The sequence below is a fragment of the Manacus vitellinus genome, unplaced genomic scaffold (genome assembly GCF_001715985.3).
Source record: "Manacus vitellinus isolate BGI_N305 unplaced genomic scaffold, ASM171598v3 scaffold_25_pilon, whole genome shotgun sequence".
Taxonomy (NCBI): Eukaryota; Metazoa; Chordata; class Aves; order Passeriformes; family Pipridae; genus Manacus; species Manacus vitellinus.
The window spans coordinates 1,270,512-1,293,098 of record NW_021939882.1 but is presented as its reverse complement, the minus strand read 5'-3'; the positions used below and the strand labels follow the sequence as shown (position 1 = coordinate 1,293,098).

Here is a 22,587-nt window from a genome sequence, read left to right as displayed (position 1 = left end):
GTTCTGCTGTAGAGTAAGTCACCAGGTAGAAACAACACTTGCTGTTACCCTAAAAATGCACATCTGCAATTTTTAGTGTATAGGTGATGACAGTAAAGGAGCACACAGGGCAAAATCACCAAAATCACACAACCCCCCAAAACAGAATAAACATATTCTGCCACTTCAAAAGAGTTCAAACAACTTCATCCCAGCAGCATCCATGGTGGATGAGGTAGGAGCTGCCTTCCTGCAGCCTGCAGAGAGATGGGCTCCTCCAGTGGGCATTTCTGCCCAAGGCTGCTGGGCATGGCTGGCTGTGGCAGGGCACAGCTCTGCCAGCTGGAATGAGGAGTCAAACCTGGGGTCAGGTTTTACCCAGCGATGCTGACTTCACTCCTAGTATGCTTCCACAGTATCCTGAGTATCTTTACCTCTCTAAAGGATATCTTCTATAAAGCAGCTATGTCCTGCCAGTCATGCTGCTTTAACTTTACTGCTCTAGTTAGAGGTGTAACGTGGGGAGAGCTTAAAGAGATGTAACTGGACAGGTCTGTTTTAATTGTTCCCACTAGACCTGTGCTCCGTGACCTTGGACATCTACAGAGCCATAAATATGAGCTTTGATTGCTGTTCCCATAGTGACTGGCAGGAGGGACACAGTGGAGGGTGGTCTAGGTCCGCTTCAAGCAGGCAAGCAGCAACTGGAAATGATTAAGTTCAGAAGCTCTGGGGACACTAATGTCACTGCAGGCCAGCCAACTTGGAAGATAAACATTGCTGGGCACTGCGAAAATGATTTTTCTATTTGCTTTCCACTGAGAGAGCGAACTAGGCTGCACTTTAGGCACTAGGCTTGGCAAGTGAGACCGTGAGCTCTTCTGAGGCAATTTTACCAGTCCTTTCTGCTGCTGGAGATGTCAAAGCTACTACTGGGGCCTGTCACACTTGTGCTGTGAACACTTACTGCTGAGGAACAGAAATCCAGTCCTTGAGTTCAGTCAGACCTGCACAGCTGATTCATGGGGAATGTTTCTACCTGGAGCAACACACAACGTGGGAGGGTAAATCATCCCATGCAGAGCTGCCCATTACCTGGGATGTCCCCCTTCAGTGTCAAAGCCAGTGTTTTTATTTCTATACTGCTCTGTGCTGTGCAGCAAGGGGTCTCACAGGGCATAGTGAGGAAATGGGACACCTTTGGCATCCCATTCCAAAAGGGTAAGGACCTGGTGAATGGACTCAGGGAGAGGAATGCAGCTTGTCCTGGGACTGTGACATCCAGCTCCCACTCTGCGAATACAGAAATACAATTCAAATGATTCTCTAAACTCTCCTATTTCGGTAAAAAAAAAAAAAAAAAGCACCATTTCAGAAAAAAAACGTAAAGACACATGCTGGTGGTCTGAGTATATATAATAGATGAATATATATAATAGCAGCTCAGGAATACTTATATTAGCAGTGCAGGAAGAGCTGGGCTGTGCTAATGGCAAAACTGCCAGAGTGTTTCTGAGCTCAACAGCATGGTGTGATGGGTGCTCTGCCTGCCCAGTCACACGGAGCTTCATTAACCCCCCAGTAATGAGGGCCTCCCACATCACAGAGGAATGGAATTTACACATGGTCAAATCCAGCATCTCCAAGAGATCACTCGAAGTTATAACCCTCAGAAACACAACAGCTTCACCATCTCCATCAGTATATTGAGGTTTGGAATGGAAAATAGCTCTTCTAACATCCACTGAATCTACCCATCTATACACTTTGTACACTCTCCAAAGTCTCCTATTTACATAAACTAAATTCTTCAGACTTTGGCATCATGGTAACTTTAATGCCAAAAGAAGGCAGATAAGCCCATCAAAGAACAAGTTCAAGGCATCACTTCTCCCTTACTACATATAGAACTTATGCATATTTGCATAGGTCTGTTAAAAAAACAGGGTAATGCTGACATATCTTGAAGCCAAGATTACATGGTCTTTTATAAGAATTTTAGTGGCACGCCACAGGGAGACACTGTACTATTCTCACGGGATAAATGATTATCCCGGTCTCTTCTCCATGCCTCAGCCTTTCACTGAAAGTAGATCCCATCATTTTTCAAGTAGTTGAGTCAGATTTGCAAAGTCTGCACATTCTTTTAGTGACCACAAGTACTTAAAGCATCAGCTGTTTTACTTTTTTCTAAGTTTGGTTCCTCTATTTTTCTTTTTCTAATCAAGTAGAAAATGCCAGAATTGTCCAACATTCTGTTTAAAAATGACCAGCCTGTGACCCCCTGATATTTATACAGTATGGACCATCCTACTCTGAAAAGTCAAGCACTAAAAAAAAAAAAATCTCTCAGGTACTCAAATGTCTTCAGTTACTTTTGGAAATATAGACTAATAATAATTATTGCCTGCTCTACTTCACTGTTAATCTCTCTTTCAGAAAATGCATTTCTTGAACTGTAGAAAATGACACTTTTAAGAATAATTCTGCGTTTTTTCTGACTGCAGCAAACCATATGGAGAGTGGCTGACGGGTCCTGATGGATAACACATATACTAGCAGCTTCCCAGAATACTTATCTCGGAAAAGAAAGAAGCTCTGCAGAAGTAGCCTGGATAGCTCCATAAATCAATGCCACATCATTAATTCCTGACAGATACTAAAAATTAAGGGATGGTCAGTTTTAAGTACTGGTCCTACAAAAGTCTTGCAATTGATCTTTCAAGAGAGCCATAATCTCCATTTGAGGAGCAAGACAACCATTATACATAAGTATTCAGTGGTTCTGCTGAAATTTCAGTCTGGCTCTTGAAGGCTAATTTTGCTATTCATCACTCTAAGTAAAAGTTCAGCCAGAGATGTTGCTTTTGTTTATATCAATATTTTTTTCCCCCTGGAAATTCAAACCAAAAAAGCATTTATTTTGCTGTAGAACTGTTTATTGCAGAACAGTCCCACTGGTAGGTCAGTCGGGGCTGTAACCTACCACAGCCTGGCCTAGGAAAGCCAGACTCTGAGGAGATTGAAGGTTCTTTGCTTCACTTAGGGAACTGGCATCCAACTAGAGGAAATATTCCTCAAAGAGATGCTTATGAAACCAACACTCTCTTTGATATTGCAGGGACATTTAGACATACTGCGTGAGTCAGAGAAACACCTTTAGTGTGTATCTGAGCACCTTTGCCTTCAGAGCTCCCATTCGACTGACACTGATTCCCTTTCAAGTCACATCAGCTCACAAGGTATGATGCAACATCATTGAAAATGTGCATGTATTTATTAGAGGTTACAGCATAAAATATGCAGGCACCTTGAAATATATTTCAGACGGTGACAGCAAGCAGAGTGACTGAATATATGTCAGAGGTTTATGATGAACTCTGAAGTGTCTTCATTTGAAAGACAGCATCCTCTTTTTTATAGGCATCCTCTATTGCTTGATTTATTCTTTCTATCTGTAAGTAACCTCTAGACTCATAGATTTAGACTCCTGGTGTGATGTTGTTTGAATGCTGTGTACCTCAGAGCTCTGCAAAATGTTCTGACAAATTCATTGCTTGGTCCTCTCTCACTGTTCAGCACAATGCCAATGGATGGAGAGATTAAATGGTGCCCTACTGTTCAACTGAGAACCCATAAAATCAACCTATTTAGTGGGTGTTTTAGAAAATTTGTCACATGCTAAGCAGGAAAGAACAGGAAAGTACCAGGAGAGGTTTAGTGTTCCATTTTTCATCTCTTTAGCAGTATTGCCCTTAATGTTTTCAGTAAGAGTTTGTTGGTTTTTTTGCAAAGGATTAGGCATGAACTAATGGTGGGGATGAAGAACTAAGCCTAAGTAAATGACAAATTACTCTCTTCTTCATACAATCAGTTTGATCCCATATAGATAAAACTGAGCATTTATGGAAGCATACAGGGCACAGATGGGCCAAGGCCCTCTCTAAGGCAGCTGCCAGAACCCAGGGCTGAATTCAGGACCTGGGTTGTATCCAGATGTGCAGTTCCTACAGTGTGGTTATATACATTGTGGTTACCAGTGTGGTTACAAGCACACATTTTCAATCATCAATTGGGTCTTAAGAGAGAGAATTTAATTTCAGAAACCTTAGGAAGCAATAATAATCTTTAATCTCTGGCATTGCAGGAGAAGATACTGCATGTTTTCTATCAAAATGAACAGCTTTAATAACCTTCCATTAATATCCATTTATGTTGAAGTGAGTTATTCAGTAGTGACCAAGGGACACAATGTGGTGTGCAAGGCCATCGTTATCTCATGACTTCATGAGATCCATTCTTGGAATAAAGGCAAAGCACTGCCTACAGAATTTAGCCTATTAATAGTAACACCAATACCATAATGGTTATCCCACATGGCCAAAGTTTCTGTTCTTCAAAAGGTATTAGTGAATTAAGCCAATGCCTGTGGTGGGATATTCACCTAGGGGTTCGGATTTGGCGAGAAGCAGAAATGCATTTCCCAAATCTCCTGGCACCATATGGTTGGGGTTGGCTTTTTCCCCTGTGCTTTGAGCACAGATCCTTCTGCTGCAGGGGAACAAGAATTGATTATCTGGTAGTGTGAGATCTGGAGGCTTTAGAAAGAAACAAATAGCATTTATGAAGGATTTAATTTTTGTACCCTAAAAGACTCTGTCAGAAATGTCATTTGTAATTAATTAGAAATGTATAAATCAGAAAAAAAGCCTGTTAAAGTCAACGAGTTTTTAACCCAGGGAACCATGGGTTTCAACCTCTGGCTGCAAGCTCAGAACCTTTTCAGAAATTGCTGTGTGCTTTCCGGGTGATCCTCCTGGCAGCATTTGAGTTTCCAAAATGGCTTATAAAAAAGCTTCCCCCTTTAGACAGAACTCCTCAGCTGATTCCTGTAAGATATCCTGTTTTTCTAAAGAGACTTTTATTGCAATACGAATTTATTACATACCATTTCACATGCACACATTTTCAATCATACCTTTTGGGTCATAAGAGAAAGAATTTAATTTCAGAAACCTTAGGAGGCAATAATAATCTTTAACCTCTGGCATTGCAGGAGAAGATACTGCATATTTTCTATCAAAATGAACAGCTTTAATAACCTTCCATTAATATCCATTTGTATTTATTACTCCTTCATTAAAGTTAAGACAGCAAATCCTTAATAAAAAAACCCCCTAAATAGACATTTTATTTTACTTCTTTCTCTATGTTTTAAAATGCTAACACTTAAGGAAGTGGACAGGACATGACATATTTTTATCACTGCCACACAGTTCAGCACTAGCAGCGTAAACCCTTTGTGTCTTGCTTTTCGCCCTTATTATATCAAATATAAGCAGATTTTCACTGAATTCACTGGCAGGGAACATCTCCTTAGAGCAGCACATCCCCTCATTATCCAGCCCTCTCAGCTGTTCTCAAACTCACCAGGAGGCCATTTCCCCTCTGCTTTACAACCTCTTTTATGATCCTTGATGGCCTAAGTTTGGAGTTTTTTAGTTTACTTTCTTGCCTGATTCTCCTGTGCCACTTTATAACATGTCCTCAGCCAGCCTTCCAACAGCCTTCCTTAATGACATGAAACCAGGCAAAGAGGGAGAAAATGTGTTTTTCTTTCTGTATTGTGAAAAGCAAGAGATAACTCATGAACTGAGGTCTACTCAACATGAGAAAGACTGGTAGCTGAGTTTCAGTTGGAGGAACAAGTGCCAGGAGGGTCTCAAGATCCTGAGACCCATTCCCATGACCCTAACCCAGGGCAAAGCTCCTCTCCTGCCCACACCCTGGGGGATTTTCTCCTCCTCTCTGGAGATCTGAGCTGTATTTCTAGTATGTTTTTCTCTGATTTTCTTGAGGCCACTCACCTGCTTTTGACTATTACTGGGTTGAAATTTCTGGTTCCTCATCTACTGCATGGCCCTGAAGCCACGAGACACGACGTGAAATAAATGATTTTAAGTTTGTTTTCTTCCATCCAAGGACACAATGTCCTTGCAGAGCTGAAGTGAATCAGGGCATTATTTTACTTGCCAGCAAAGCTGTGTGTATGTACTGGGGTATGTATTTATAGCAGCCACCTCTGCTGACGGATGAAATGGTGGCTGGTATTCAAACCAGCAATGCTTCACCTTTAATACAGTGATTTCACAAGTCAGGTCTCAAAAAAAATCCTTTCTTTTTAGAGTGAGTCACTCCAATGCCAATTCAGCTGGGAAGCAGAGCAGGGGACTGCCAGCTTCAGAGTGTCAGCAGAACCTGGAAATGAGGCGGTGAAGTCTCAACTTTCCTAAGATGGAGACGAGAAACAGGAACCACCTGCCAGCTTCTGCTGTGCTGCCAGCACAAGTAGCTTCTGCATTTCCATTTCCTCCCTTCCTGGGACATGAGTGTTCACAAGGTGCAAGACGGGTCACTGACCTTCCCCAGTCCAGCACAGCTGAGACAACTCACTACTGAGCCCAGAAGGTGCACAGCAGCACACAGCTAATGCTCACACTCTGAGAATATATTCTTATCATTCTAGATGAAGCAGAGACTGGGGGGGAAACTATGGGTTGTGCAGGGGATTGACTGATGAGTCATTTTTATTAAGGGGCTGTCATGAGCCACGTGCAGAGCAGAGGTCAAACACCACTCGAGAGCTGGGAGTGACGTTCCTTTAGTATGAACTCAGTAATGTTACTTGCTCAGAAATTATTACAATTCAAAACACCCAGAGGTGCCACAATAATCCATGGGATAAATCCATACTGCAGAATACACGAGCAGCAGCAGTAGCAGCCACCACACATTAAAAAGATAAAATCAATTAATGATGAAAGGACATAGATACTCCTGTTTGGCCTAAGGAAACAACTCTATTCCACATGAAAAAAATTCAGAATAAAAATTCCATAGTCACAGAGAATATTTATGATTTCTCTTAATAAGCATACAAAACACTGCTTTCAAAATTAAGGATCCCACTGTAGTTATGAACACATTTTTCTCCTCTCTTTAATAAGGTTATGCAACAGCTATTGATTCCTGACTACAGTCTAAACTACCATTAATGTATTTGTAAAAATGTCCTTTTTAATCGCAGTGGACTTGTATAGCTCCAAGTACCTCATTCAAACTAACAAATAAGTATTATTGCTGTCATCCAGCCAAACCCCCTGGCACCAGCACAGGGCAGTAGGAAACAAAGCCCTGAGGAACTCCTCACTTGGGCAGGAAAGCATCTAAACTGTCCTTCTCTGTTTTGAACTAGGTTAATGCCAGACAGCTCCCAAACTCATGGGTGAAGTCTTAGCAGGGAGACAGTCCTTCTTAAAAGCGGGTACCGAGTGCTGAATAAGGCAAAGATTTTTATTTTGCCTGCTTTGCTCTTCACTTGAGGTTTTAGAAATGTGATACACAGCTGGAGAGACGGATGGAGAGAAATATTAAAGAAAACCGTGTATTTTTCTACCAAAAGCAAACACGGTGCTCAGTGGATTATATTCGTCTCATTTCTTTAAGATAAGAACAGTGTTCAAAGGAAAATCTCCTTCGCTTTGGAGCTATTCAGTCATTTTGAACATGATTACATCCTAAACATCACAGTATTTGCAAAGGATTGGGATCATAGTGATAGGTGGGTAAGGTACTTTCCTTGCCAACTTTCTATTTACTTCTGTATTTCATGCTCAATATCCTTGGTACAAATAGCTCTATCTCAAGTACAAATGTTACAATAAAATAATAGTTTTTGCACCTCTCACAGAGCATGACAAGTGCTGTATCCCAGAGCAGCACACCAACTTATTCCTGGTGCATCATCGCCTGACTGCCCTGTGGAACAGCAGAATCAGCCAGACCCTGCAGCAAGGGAAACATGTTGCCCAAGTTGCACTTAAAACACCCCCTCAAAACGGTTTGCCTGCCCACCTTTCTGGATAGTTGTGTAATGACTGCTCTTAGGGTACTTATGGTTGGAGTTAATCAATAACCTGCAGACCTTGCTACAGTTGACACCTCAAAACCAGTCCTTAGAGCCTGCAGACCAGGTATTCCTGCCAAGGCACAAGCTGTAAGGTATATCACTCTGGAACAAGGCAGTCCTCCTTAATCATTATCAAAATGTAAATGAAAGGCAACATTTTCTATAAACATCTGCATTGAGAGGCTAAAGGGTACTTTCATAATTTTCTATAAGACCTTCCAAAAATACCATCTCAGACTAACCCACTAAACAGATACATCATGTTAGAGGTGTCACCACATCCTTTTAATCAGTGCATAGTCAATACTCTGTAGTATATGAATAACTAATTAGTTTCACAACTTATTTCCACAGATGTCATTGCAAAATCTATCTGAGGAATGTCATCTGCACTTGAGAGAAGGACAAGCATTGTAATTAAGCATTAAGCCATTTCACCAGTGTGAGTCTGCCATGGAGTGTGAAATGGCTATAATTCACGTTTTTAAGACACATTTATTAGCATCTATTTTCTACTCAAGGTTAGCGGTGTGCCGCACAGAGAGTTAAAAAAAGCAAAACAAGCTCACTTTTTTGTTATTCAAATGGGTACATGTGCACGTCTGACTGTACAGATTGGTCACACTGATGGGGTTTCTCTCAGGTCCCAGAGGACTTCTGGCTCACACACCTTTGTGAGCAGCACTCGAAGGTTAGATGAATGCTCTGATTGTGGAGCAAGTGATGTTCTGCTGTTGAAAGCTAATGACAAATCCAGGCACAATGTACCTGGGCAGGATACAGATCTTGTATACAAGAAAGGTATTCAATCTGAGATAACAGCCAGGATTGACGATTAATATCTCCCAGGAAAAGATTTTGTTTGCGTTAGGAAACCCCTACAGAATAAATGCAGAGAGAGAATAATGAACTTGGCTGTTGGGTTTTATTCAGGGCTCAGAAAAAGTTAAACTGGTTTCTGTCTGGAGCCACTGCTCCAGTTGCAATTATGCAGCTTAATTATATGCAGAAGAAGAGGAATCTTGTGTCTTCCTACATCATTTGGTGTACCAACCAGGAAATGAGAAGGATATTTCCACTGCTCTCTACCTCATAAGCAGTGCTGTTTGGCAGCATTGCCTTTAGAAATCTGCCTTTTCTTCCCTATTCCTACTCCTGTTCTCACTTGAAGGACCACATAGCTTTGATGGAATATGCAGGCTCTTGCACCCACCCATGCCAGGAGCACAGGGGACAGGAAGGCCTCTGGGAAGACTCAGGCACACTGTGCAGGCTGCTTGACCACCAATTCCAACTGCTTTGCCTCTTTTCTCAAGCTTGAGACTATCTCATTTTTTACTTCAGCAATATACTGTGTTCAAAACAGCTTCCTGCCAAGCTCCCCTTCCTGCCAAGCCTGCCTTCACTGTCCATTAGTCCTCTGTGAAGAGGATCTGCCTGTCTATGGACAGATGCTATTAGCAGCACTGTGGACAGGGAAGGGCCATGATTTATCCATCTGGGATAAATCAGCAAAGCTCTGTCAACACCTCTACCACTTCCCAGGTGTGTGCCTCCTGAGCAGCTCATCCAAATCTAGGCTTCACTTTCTAAAAACAGGGAAGAAAAGGACACCAAGAGCTAAATCCCCCCTATCTGGCGCTGGGTGTGAAAGAGATGAAGGCCATTAAGAGATTTGCTGGAGTAAGGAAAGGGAACAACAATCCCTTCTCTCCTCCTTTTTGCAATAGAAATACCGTAACAAATGTAAAGATCCAGAAATCAACTGCCTCCTTAACTCCAAGTTTTACTTCCAATAGTGAAATATGTCTTAATGCACCATGCACAAGGAGCCTATAGAAAGACTGGCCTTGATTTGGGAGGGCTGTGGCTTGTCTATGTAAGAGAATAGGTAGCAGCTTTGGAGGGATGTGAACAGGATGAAAGACTGAAGCAAGGTGGCTGCAAACTCAGTGTGCCTTCTGCTCTGAGAAAGTCTCATCCAACAGCAAGAGTTTCAGGAAGTGTTAACTGTCATGGGAAAACTGTTAGATCAGATGTGGTGTCCTCGATAAGAAAATGGAGTGATGAGGAGCTCTGCCATTCAAAGAAACTTATCACTCATAAGGCCACCCAAATTAGCTTGAAGTTTAGAAACCAGGAGCCTGGTCTCTCATTTTAGTTGTATATGAATAGATATGTGTTGACTTTAATGGAGATAGTTGTATAAATCCAACTCATCTGCATCATATGATAACAGTGCTACAATGTGGAAGGTAAAGCTCGTCCCAAGAAAAAAAGTCTGTTGTTTTTTAAGCTGGTAAGGACTACCAAAATTACTGTGATTGCACTGGTATAACAAAGAAAAAAAATTGCATCCTTTGTGGCAAGTCAATCGGAAAATAACACCAGCTAAATACAAAGGTACATTGGTTATTTCCCCCTTGCTGACACCTCACAGGAATCCACAAGTGTTTGTTGTGAACTAAACAGTGTTTCAGTATCACACCCTAGTCTTTATAAATTACTTTCATTTTTCACCAATAACTTCCTCTTTCATACCATTCATTTTTTGCATTTGCTCTAATTTTTATTCTCTTAATCTTTATTAATGTAATGGGTTTTAGACAGAAACATTATATATGTTCCTACTTATCTATGCTGCCTTGTGAAACACAGCTGAGAGAACCCTTAATCTGACAAGAATTATTGTTTTTCGAAATGAGTATTGTTACGTTAGCCAAGCACTGTATTTAAATTGTTTTTTGTTTTAATAGGTCTCTCTTGGACTATTTGGGTAGTTCAGTTCTGTACATTGTAAGGTAGAATTGCTCTAATAAAACCAAGCTGCAAGCACATTTCATCTGCCATTTTGTACTTCCAGTGCTTCATAATTAACTTTGGTCAAGAATTACCCCTTTAAGCCCGAGGGATTAATTCTCCCTTAAATGTATTTGTGCATTACAGAAAAAACAGTCATCCCTTGGTTTCCTGGCCTTGGACGAGCGATTTACTGCATTTTTAACCTACAATATCTATGGATGAATTCCAGGTGTGCGCTTGCCCCCTCATGGAGTGAATTTCATGCTGTCTGATTTCTTTTTATTTAACTCTGGGAACAGAAATACTCTAAAGCAGGTTTCTGTGCTGCGGGTGCCCCTGCCCAGCGTGACCTGGACACTGGGGAGGTGCTTAACACTGGCTCTGAGCTGGGGGATGGGGTGGACACTCAAACACAGCACTCCTCCCCTCCTTTTAATCCTCTCCCCTCAAACTATTTCCCTTCTTCCTTATTCATTGCCCAGCCTTTATCCCTCACCTTGGAAGAGTGCTGATCTTGTGTTTGATGGACAACTTCTGTTGGCATATATTTGCTTTTTTTGGAAAAAGATAAATAGAAAAAGGCAGGTGATTCCTGCCAGTGTCAAGGAGAGGCTCTCAAGATAGGCTCTTGACAAGTTACTTGGATGCTACTAAAATAATCCAGTGAGAGAAGGTCATATTGAATTCAACTTTTATACACAAGCAATCACATTAACATATGTCGAAGGCACCAACCTGCTTTAAAAAGAGTCAATGCAGATGAGTACGAATATTTCAATGTCCAAACAAATCTCCCAAGCCCTCCCCTTAAACTATTTTGGGATGATACAGGATGGTAAAGTTAAACATTCCAAGCATTTGAAAATAATTTGAAATTGTTTGCTTTCCTTTTTACTGTTTTTGACCAGTTTAGAACCCAATGAACAACAACCAAAACATCTGGGTGTCTAAAATTACTTTAAATAAGTAAAAACATGGAATGTTCGCAGCAGTATATAAAATAATTTGCCAGCCATCTCTAGTTTTCCAGTAATTATTAAAGAATATTCTAGAGCATGGGTAGGAAAGTTAATTACACCCTCCACTAAACAAGACATTTATGAGCTCTGGCACTTCTACCACAGGGCACACTGAACAGGATTGTTTTAGGACACATTGGTCTGTCTGCAGCAAGGGAGAGAACCTCCTGAGAAGACTCAGCAGCAAAGTCCAGACCTGGCTCAATGAAGCACCAAACCAATTCTTGCAGCCTTGTAATGGGCTTAGCATGCAAGGAAAAGGCTACACACATTTATCCACCAGAACTGTCCCCATCTAATCCATTGCAGACAAAAGTATTTTAAAAAGGACACCGAGAAAAGAGGCCCACCAGGACAGTGACCACCTTTAGAGCCACTGACTTACTAACAGCTGAATTATGAACCAAAGACCATTCATCAGCTAAACGAGGACAAAGTCTGTTGAGAACAAGAACTTGGGCTGTGTCAGTTGTCATGGTACAGGGGCACAGCTGAAGGCCTTTGGGATATGGGAGGGAAAGAAGGAAAGAAACAGAGGTGACTGGCACAATAGCATACTGCCTGTCTTGGGGAATTCACTGTTAAGGAGAGAGGAGGAAGGGAAGGAAGACATTCAGGTGTCCTGACTCCCAGTGGTGACAGGAGCAGTTGGTCTCCTCACTTTACCATAGCAAGAGTGGTTGCCACCTTACTTTGGAGTCTAACAAAAAAGCAGGAATCCATATGGAGGTGAGAAGAGTGAACGGATAAATCACTTAACTAATCACAACTGTTTGGTCCGGGAAGAGAGAGGGAGGCTGGTGGTGCCTGAAGCAGCTGAATGTGCACTTTCCACCTGAGAACTTCAGCCTAAGGAGTGAAGAAAGTTTGCACTATTTATTACAGAAAAAGGTCTTTTAGAGTCAAGCCAGCTACTGAGTGTGTGTTTTCAATGCTGCTTTCCCAGCACCTCGGGACCCATAGGCTGCCATTTCATCCAGTCCCATGTCACTGCAGCATCTTTATAAATAGGCAAAAAGGACAACTTATGCACATGCTCTGCTATCAAAATAGGAAGGAACCAAAAAATCTCCCCTCAGAGTAAGATTATTTTCGCTATTAACTCTGTACTGCCCCCAAAAGGCACCACTTTGCCTAAGAAGCAGCCAATGATCCAACATGTTGAGACAGATGGATAGTTCTTGGTTTGGGAAGGAACAGAGGATTTGTATGGGAAACCTTGCTTTCCCAATACAGTGCAACCACTGGCTTTTTCCTTCTCAGGATGGTGGAAAAAACATTTATTTTTGCCAAGATAAAATTGTCAGAAGCACACATAATATTTTAGGACTCTGTGGGACTTTTTTCCTCAAGGTAAATGTTATTCAATAATTTTCCTTAAAAAAAAAACCAAAAAAACAAACAAACCAAGATAATCCAACAGATTTTTACAGGACTTTTTTCACCCAGTCCACTAATTTCAAATGAAGTTGGTTACCTAACAGCTCTCTACATAGTGAAATAAAAACATTTCTTAAAGCAGATACACTGAATTAATCCCTTGCATGGATACTGAGGCAAACCCCTACAGCCCTCTTGGTCAGGAAATATCAGGAGATTCAGTCAATAATTTATTAGGCCATATGGTTAGTCTCTTCTCAGAGACTAGCCATCTAGTCATCCAAACAAGCCTGTAGTGCCACACTTTTTTCTTTTTTTAATAAAATAAATATAACACCCAGTATTAGTTTGAGGGCAGAGCTGGTTCCCAAGGGCCGTGCTGTTTATTCCCTCCTGGCACATTGCTGTCAGCAAGTGCCATCTCTGCAAGTGTCAGCAGCTTCATATATGCACAGCTATACCCCGTGTAGGTCAGGGAGGGTTTGCAATTCTGCAAGGCAGATAATACTGGAGAACATTATCCTTTTGCCTGCTGCTACTCCCTGTGATCCAGCACAGATTCCAGCATCTCCCTGCAAAACCAGGAAAAGATCTGGTTTTTTTCCAAATGCTGAGCCCAGGGTACACAGAGCACGTTACAGAGAACAAACGATGCTCTCATGACCTGTGATTGCCTTTAGCTCGGTCATATCACAAGTAAATATGGCAGGTCCCTTCCCTTCCATGGCATCCTCTTCATGATGCCTTTCAAAGCCAATCCCCGAGCGCTTATGCAAAAGCAGAAATGATGCCCAGCAAAATGCACAACTCCAACAAGGCTCCACTGAGTTACCATTAAACCATATTCCAAAGTTTACCTTAGTTCCTTGAAGGGGTCTGCCCTGACATTGGGAGTTTCTATAGATTTAGGGAACACTGTGCCTTCTGCTCCTGAAATCACAAAACAAAACAGAAGACAAATTGTAAACATTATAAGCTGTTATCAGGGGAGTGATTGTCAAATCATACCTAGGTGCAATTTAACCCATTACCTGACCCCATTTCTCTCTTGCACATCCCTTCTGTCCCCAGAAAATCCAGACCTTGATCATCTGCAACTGGTTCTCTTGATTACAACTGGGATTTGCCTGTAAGCTGCACTTCTGGCTGGAGAAGCAGCTGCTTGCACCCCAACTGTGGGAAAAGTTTGCTGATCCAAGTGATGCAGGGAGCTTGGAAAAGATACTCCTTGTTAACCAGGCATCTAATCCAGCTACATCCCTCATTAATGAACCTGGATGCATGTCACAACATTATTTTTTTTGCTGGGTTCTTAGAGATACTTAAAGGAGAAAAGAAAATTTTTGGCTCTATTACTGCAGATGCCTCTCTGGTCAGGCTGTGATCCTGCCTGGGCAAAAGGAGGAATGTGTCCACCTGACACAGTGCAGCACAAGTAGACTCTGCTCCAGTCCCAGCCTGGCCACCAGTTTAATGTGTGACCCAGAAGTCATTTAACTTCTGCTCATTTCCCTCTTCTCTCAGAGATGGCGGGGAAGAAGCACTCCCCCCATTTGCTGACTGGCTTTAGATCACGAGCTGTAAACTGCTGGGTACTGTGAACAGTTTGCCTAAGTTTCAGGCCACTGCAATCCTCTGCATGGCCACCTGCACAGCCCAGTTGGGCCATTTCACCCAGTCATCCCTAAACTGGGTCCGTATTTTGTGATCAAGCCATGCTGTCTTCTCTAGAAAGATGTTCTCTCCTCATATCGTTGCCTCAAGACAAAGGCAGCCCCTGCCATCCTCTCCTAAGCCTTTCCACTAACTGTTCTCATTTAAAATGTGCATCTAATCTGAATTGGTCTCACTTCATCTTTCAACCACTAAATCTTCTCATGTGCACCAGCCAATCGACCCCACACGAGCAGAATCTCCACCCTCTGTAGCCAGCTACTGCCAGTGACCCAACCACCCCAACCTGCTCTGGTTCTCTGAAAAGTTTGGGCTTTCTGAATCAATTACTGTGAAGCAAATTCTCTGGAATTCTCATTGCTCTTTTCTGAAGCTGTTCCACTTTTAAAATACTCTGTTGGAACACAGGAGTCCCCAAGTGCTGTCACCAGCAATCTGTGCTGCTGAACATCACGTTCCCGCTCCCACTGAAACTTCCAGCTAAAACACAGCTAAGAATGGTACTAACTGCTTTACACACAGAGTGCACTAGAAATTAATGTTCATGTTCTCCAATATATAGCTGTCAGCCCAGTGAGCAAGTATGACCTGTCTTCTTAAATTAAAACCTGTGGTCTTGTCTTCAGATTCATTGTGAACAATTAGTCACTCATTATCTACAGTCATCACAGCGATCTCAGTGTTACATGCAGACAGAACCAGTGGCATTTCTTTATTTCTTTAATTCTTTTTTTTTCTTGATAAAGCTATTTATGCAAACTACAGATCCTGATGAGAACTTGTACAAATACAATTTGAGATATCTTGTAACATGTGCTATTACAATGGTTACCTATGAGCAGCCTGGAAGTCACCACTACAGAATAACAAATGTTCTGAGACTATGCAAAACATGTTAAGAAAACATCCTGCTGTAACTTCTGCTATAAGTGAGGAACACCTATGGCTTCAATAAGACTACACTTTCTTTGCACTGAAATAAATTAAATAAGCTGTCCCACTGGGTTAAAGAAAAAAAACCAGAATGAAAACAAGCGCTCTAACATTTATTAAAGAACTCCAACTCTTGTCAAGCTAGAGAAAAACAAAGTAAACTCAAAGATGATAAAAGTTGGAATCTTTATACTTGGAGTTTGAAGTTGATCCTGTGGCACAATAGAGATATTTAGCTCTTAACTTTACTATAAACCTTCATCGTTACAAGTTGTCACAAACAGCTGTAACTTGCCAGCCACGAAGGTTATTACTATCAGATCTGTCCTCTCTCAACAGTTTCCAAATGATTTAAGTCTCTGCTTATCCACTCGATCGCCTTGGCTCTTGGCTTTGCACTGAAACGTAGCAAAAGATGGAACCTGCACATTTCTGCATAATAAACCAGTGATTTTTGGGGGAAGGAAGGAGGAGGTGCAGCTGGAGAGATGCACATAGATATTCTTGTGCCCTTTCCACCCATATGGTGACTTTATCATGGGAATTTTAATTCATTTTTACACACCTTAAGTCAGCTACTTAAGTCATGCAAAGCCCAAAATAACGAACTGCATATAACCAGAAATGTCTGCCAAATAAGGAGAACCTTTAGCTTGTTTCTAAACTTGGGGTTTTCCAGGCTTTCATTTTAGTTTAAATGCAGGAAGCAACATTGGAAACAAGGTTAGTGAAACTTCAATGCAGTCATTTCAGCAAGGTTGAAAATAAAAGAGCTGGCTATTCCTTTCCCCCATTTCCTTGTTTTCCTTTCCCTACACAGTTCTTAAACCCCCTTTCCTTGCCTCCTTTATTCCTAGATCCATGAAAGAGTCCCTTATGTTCTGGGAAAAGGAATGAGATTTCCAAACCCTTCTGTTTCTCTGCTTTGATCAGAATCAGAAGTGAACCTGCCTTGATAAGGCTTCCTGCCCTGACAATATAATTTCTTATTATTCTCCTTTAAGAACACAGACTCTCCCAAAGGGCCACCTGTCCCTGTCAAGGAATAGGACATCAGCCATGAGGGGATGCTGAGGGACTAGGACTGAGACATTCCTCCCCTGACTCTGGCTGTCAGCAGCTGAGGGACTCCTTGAATTGGCTGTGTCATCCATCCACTGCAGAGACACTGATAAACTCTCCTCACCTCCCCTAATTCTCATTTTAAGCATCCCCATTCTTTAGGAGGGGGCTGATAGATGAATTAAATATTCTGGAGAAGTTCTTCCTTTGGTTTCAACCTGCTACCTGATAATTTCAGTAAAGAACCATCCTCTTCTTTTTGTGCTACTGGAAATTTATATTATAGACTTCAAATGTGCTCCCTCCCATCAGCCCCCCCCCTCTTCTGTGCTGGAGAGTCTCGGTCTCTGCCTGGGGGATTGGTAGCTCCCGAGGGAAACAACTGCCTTGGACTAATTCAATTCCACTGGACATTTGTGTCAAAGTCTGGCTTTTGGCCACTGTGGAAGTCCCCAGCCAGGCTGGGATAACATCAGTGCTGGATGGAGTTGAAAGTGAAGGCTGGAGGAAGTGACCTCGTTTAGTGGTTGTAGAATCATAGAGTCATTTATGTTGGAAAAGACATTTAAGATCATTGAGTCCAACTGTTACTAAAGGCTTTGGCAAAAAAAGAAGGAAAGTTTGAGGGAAATGTGCTGTTGACACTGAATTGGGCTATTCTGTCTCTGCTGAGGAGAACTGGAATGTCATGGAGAAACAAATGACTGAAAATACGAAGTCCAAGGTTATGTGCTTAGAAGTAGTAAAAATTTCTTCTACATGCTTCCAGGATGGGAATATCCCTGGATAAAAGCTGAATGCTACTCATGATTCATGGCAGTGGGACAGAGCCAAAGGGATGGCAAACATGACATTAAATTGAAAGGTGTGAGGAAAGTCTAATGCGAACAGGAAAAGCACATTATTTTAAGAATCATCAGTGAATCCTTGAACTGGGGGTCCTTGTGGTCTTCCAGCTCATTCCCAGGGAGGAGAGTGTACAGGGAGGAAATACTGTTATGACTGCACTAACAGGAAAAGTCTATCCTACAAAAGAAGCCTGGAAGGACTTTTCTTTGCAGCTTAGCAGCATGACAGCTAGGGAAGGATACTCATGCTGTGTGTTAATACATTAGGAGGATAAATAACATGAAGGAAAAAGAGCTACTGGCTCTAGGCCAATGTAGATATGAGAGCAAGTGGCAATAAACTGGTCTCAAATATATTTTGGAAGAAAAGTGTTTTATAGCCAAAAGAGGAGCAAAATGGGAGCAGCTTTTCAGTTAGATGGGACAGACAAGCTAACAGATTTGACAAATTCCTGACTGTAAGACGTGGTGTCTCAAAACTAAGGGACAATATTTGCAGGACCAGCAATTGCCTTCTAGCCTTGCACTCCTCTAGTTTTGTTTTCACTGTCCTCTACCCGAGGTTTTGGCGAGCAGTATTAAAGCACAGCTCCAACAGTTCAAGAATCAGCTGCTACAATCTCCCTTTTCAATCAAAGTACTACCTCCTCCTTTCACTTTTACTGAGTCTAAAGCAAATGTAAATTGCATTTATTATTGTACAACACAGCTTCTGCTTCCTAAATTATCTGTTATTAAACTATTTTCTATTTACCATGAAAAATGCCTAACAGAAAAATTCTATTTCTTTGCAAATACTGAAAATATTTTCTCATCAAATGAGACTCTCTGCTGTTGCTAAGGGTAACCTATCTGCAAACAGAGGAAGACAGAAGAAAACAATACTATCATTAGTATATAAACATACTGTACTGGACATCCCTAGGCAATAAATTATTCTTTCTTACAGTGTTATATCAGAGGGACTTCTATTAAAGCCATACCTACTGATTCCCTCTTCTGACACTGTGTAATTTACCATCGATAAATGTTCATAAACAGTTTGACTGAAAAATCCATAAAGCCATTTCAGCTTTATTTTAAGTTCCATTTAATGTCCCTCAAAAATCATTTCATCAATGTGTTTCCATTAGCTGGTTCTCTGCCCAATAACTTAATTCCACACAATCAGTCAGGAACTTACAAAGCATATGACAGGATCTACCTAAAGTATTTTGAATCACCATAAAGATTCACGCAATGAATGTTTGGCTTTTGGGCTTTTTTTCCCCTTTCTAGGGCATAAGGTGTGGGGGCACAAATGGCAGAGACCCCTGCATGTGTTCACTTCATTCAAGAACAGAAATCAAGAGTCCCACGGCAAGAGAACATTTACAGTTCAATTTCAGGGTTTGGAGATTTCTTTTTTGTTTCTTTCTCTTCTGTCATTTGAGATTGAGAAGAAACGCTGTGAGAACAAGTCTGTTTGTATTTTCTCTGGCTCTAGTCGTTTCCTAGAGCTCTTCTGCCACATCCAGGAGACAAGCCTGGTTGTGGTTGGGATCACTGCAAGTGATCTGTTGGAGCAACATCCAGCTTCTCGATCTTCCCTCTTCCCATTCTGTTCCCACCACAGGAGCCTCCAGTGCCACTGGTCTGTTGCATCTAATGAACAGCTCCAGCTCTTGCACAGGAAGACACCATCCTTTCTTCTGCAGAGCTTCTGTGTGGCACAGCAGTCTGCTCTCGCTGCTCCCAACATGGAAGAGCCAACAAAAGGAGCCAGTGGGCTGGGTTTTTGGCAATCATCTTGTTCTATAACATGAACCCAAGATGTGGCATAAAACAATGTGGTTTTTTTATCCCAGTTTTGCATTGAAACAAAGCACAAGCATTATGTTCTGTACGTGCATATTGGTCTGCCAGCCTCCTGTCACAGAGTGCCTTTGGAAGCACCAGCCATTCTTGTCGAAATGTAGAGTTGGTTGATCACTCTCATGAGCTTCATGAGAAAAGACTGAGAAATCACTTACACTCCACCAAGGTAAAGGTGATAGTGTGAACTCAATGCTGGCTAGATGCCAGCAAATCCATAGGGAATGGAGGAGCTACAAATGCCACAAGAAGGGAATAAATATCAGCTGGAATGTGCATCTTAACTAGTAGCAGATCCAACCAGAGCAATGTGGGCATCAATATTTCAGCTTTTCAAAATGCCTCTTGCTTTCCCTGTGTGCTGCATGGCACTGTCCTGGCACCTTCCCTGGTGCAAAGGCAAGGGCCATCCCTGCTCCCTCTGGCCAGAACTGAGCTCCAGACATCGTGGCAGGACACTGTTTACACACCACTTCCTCTGCACAAAACTTGCTTTAGGCTTCCCCTGCTATCAGCTGGAAGAGGGAGAAGAAGAGCTCAAATGCAATGTGATGAGAAGTATTTTTAGACTAATGATTGATGCTCCTGCTGTCAAGGGTAGGTGGCAATCAGCTGAACAGCACTTGGGGGTGAACAAAATGTGAAGAGAAATCAGGTTTCCGCTCAGGTGCAGATGCACCTTGTTGGCTATTCCCCACTTTCCTTTTTCTTTCCAGACAACACATTTCTTTCCAACTCTGTGTATTATTTTAGTGATAATTCCAGACCCACACTACACCTTTCGTGTTGTATATCACTGCTTTCTAATGGAATTGAAGACTCAGAGCCCTGTGACAAACTTGGAGATAAAGTAGGTGTATCTTATGTAGTACTGTGCAAATGAGGGGGGAGGAGAAGGATTTGCTGTGATTTTTTTTCCAGCTCAAGTCAAGAGGCATTGAATAGTGCACTGGTGATCTCCATAAACTACCTCTATTCCCACTATTATTGATCAGGACACATTCAGAAATTTGTTCATGAAAACACCCATCTGTTGAGGTTCTCTCCTCTGTAGGTCTCATCAGGATAATATGTAACACGCTCAGAAGGCTGTGTGCAAACAGATGCCCAGGAAGTAAATCCAATCCAATTCAATACAGGTAGAAATTATTTGTGGCTGCCTCTTTTAATTCCTCACTTTAAAAGCCTTATTCATCCTTAATTTATGTTTTTAAATGGGTGAACATAGTAATTGCTGTTTCTCCCCTTGAAACCCATCAAATCCGAAATCAATAAGAGCTCCATCTCAGGGCCCAACAGTAATAGCCTGGTTAGGTTAAGCCAGTGCACTGAACAAAAGCCATAAACTTTCATTCATGTTTCTTTCTAAGATTCTATAAAAACAGTTCATTGCAAAGGTCTGTCTGTTTGCCTTTGTTGTCTAAGTGTCGGGGAGTTGTTCTTTTACGGGCAATCAAGAAATCATGAATAATAATGGTAATAATGAAACCATCAACAAAGTGTTTGTAATAAAAATGCAATATAAATTATTTTAAATCTTTTGGATGTTGGTCTTGGCACTGTGTGCACATGGGGAGTGACTCAGCCCGTCGGCTCAACTGGGTTGTGGCTGAGTTAGGCCAGATGGGAAATCCTTGTAACTCCAGTCCCACCAGCTCTGCTGGGTGGAGGAGAAACAGTTCTCTGACTCATAGTCCCAAGAAATCAATGGAGCCTGGTTTTAGGCTAGAAAAGTTGCAAACAGTAAGACGGGATGCAAGCTCTAAGGTGAGCATGTGGGTCATTAGTGATGTATGTGCCTGTAGAGATACCATCTTCAGCAGCCTTGCCTCAGAGGTTGAATGTCTGAGAAACATAAAGAGAATAACAGAAAAGAACAGGCAGGCTCACATCCAAACTGAGAAAAGATACATGAAGAAAGGTTCTACAACTTATGCTGACCTCTAGATATTTCCTTCTTGACTAGTTTTTGGGGTCCTTCAACACTTTTTCTGCAGCTCAACAATAGCAATGTCATCACTGAATTCCTTTGAAGCTGTTCTTGGCATTCTTGTACAAAGTTGCAAAGAAACTCAGGAGAGCACCTGAAGTAGGAATACACAGTGGAAATTTATCAAGGAGAATATTATGTGAGCTTCAAACAGATCAGCTGGGGAAGACACTTAGGAAATAAAATATAAATCTGCCACACTTTTAAAGTTGATTTCAGTGTTTGGTAAGTGTACAGTATGTTTCTTTCATAATCCTTGTGACATTTAATCAATATTAATCTGATGGTGGATGATTCTTCTTTTTCCTTAAACAGGATTAAGGTAACGCAATATGAACACACATTTCAGCCTGGACTCAAAGCCTATACACTTTACATAAATGCTGTCCTTTTTGCCTGGAATGTACTTTGAAGTAAAAGCAAACACCAGGAAAACTCCTCAGTACATCTCCCTCCCGACACAAATTGTTCTCACCAAGAAAAGACAAGTTTGCAATCTGGGTGACTGGATTTTGAACAAGAAGAGCTTTGTTGGACTTGCCACTGAAAGGAATGGACAACAGTGTCTACAGCTATTTTCCTCAAGGCAGTAGAGCCATCAGAAATATTAATTCAAGAACTGGTAATTTTAATTTCTTCCCTTGCAGAATATGAGGAAAACTTTATTTGGAAGAAAACATCCAAAAAACCCATCTCAACCGCTGGGAAAAAAAACCCCAAACCCACCCAATACAACCAAATCAGGGTTTTTTTTTCTATATAGCTTTTTAGTTATTTGTCACTGCTGATTATAGGTTAAATCACTTTGTGGCACTTGACTTCTACGTGGATGCAGCAATGGCACTATTACTAACTGAGAGCAAAAAAAGAATTTTCTTGCGGCTTTAACCACTGATGTGAAACATATGTTTTTACCCCCCCTCCCCCAATTCCTTAGTTTTGCTAAACATAATTTTTTTCCATCATCACAGCTCTGCAAGGAGTGCAAAGAAATGTGACAGAACTCTGCTGCCTTGACTGAACGCTACAGACAGTGGAGGCTGTTTCCAGTCTTGTTAGTGACAGTGCTAAAACCTG

General features: G+C 41.6%; 1 protein-coding gene across 3 annotated transcripts in view; it reads right to left on the bottom strand.

Moving 5' to 3' along the window:
- Window positions 1-22,587, bottom strand: part of SGCD (sarcoglycan delta) — a 321,287-nt gene that overhangs the window by 18,486 nt on the left and 280,214 nt on the right. For all 3 annotated transcript variants that reach the window (XM_029960163.1, XM_008931808.3, XM_029960164.1), the window contains exon 7: window positions 14,007-14,079. In XM_029960163.1, the coding sequence (XP_029816023.1) occupies window positions 14,007-14,079 (73 nt within the window). The remainder of the gene's footprint in view (window positions 1-14,006; window positions 14,080-22,587) is intronic.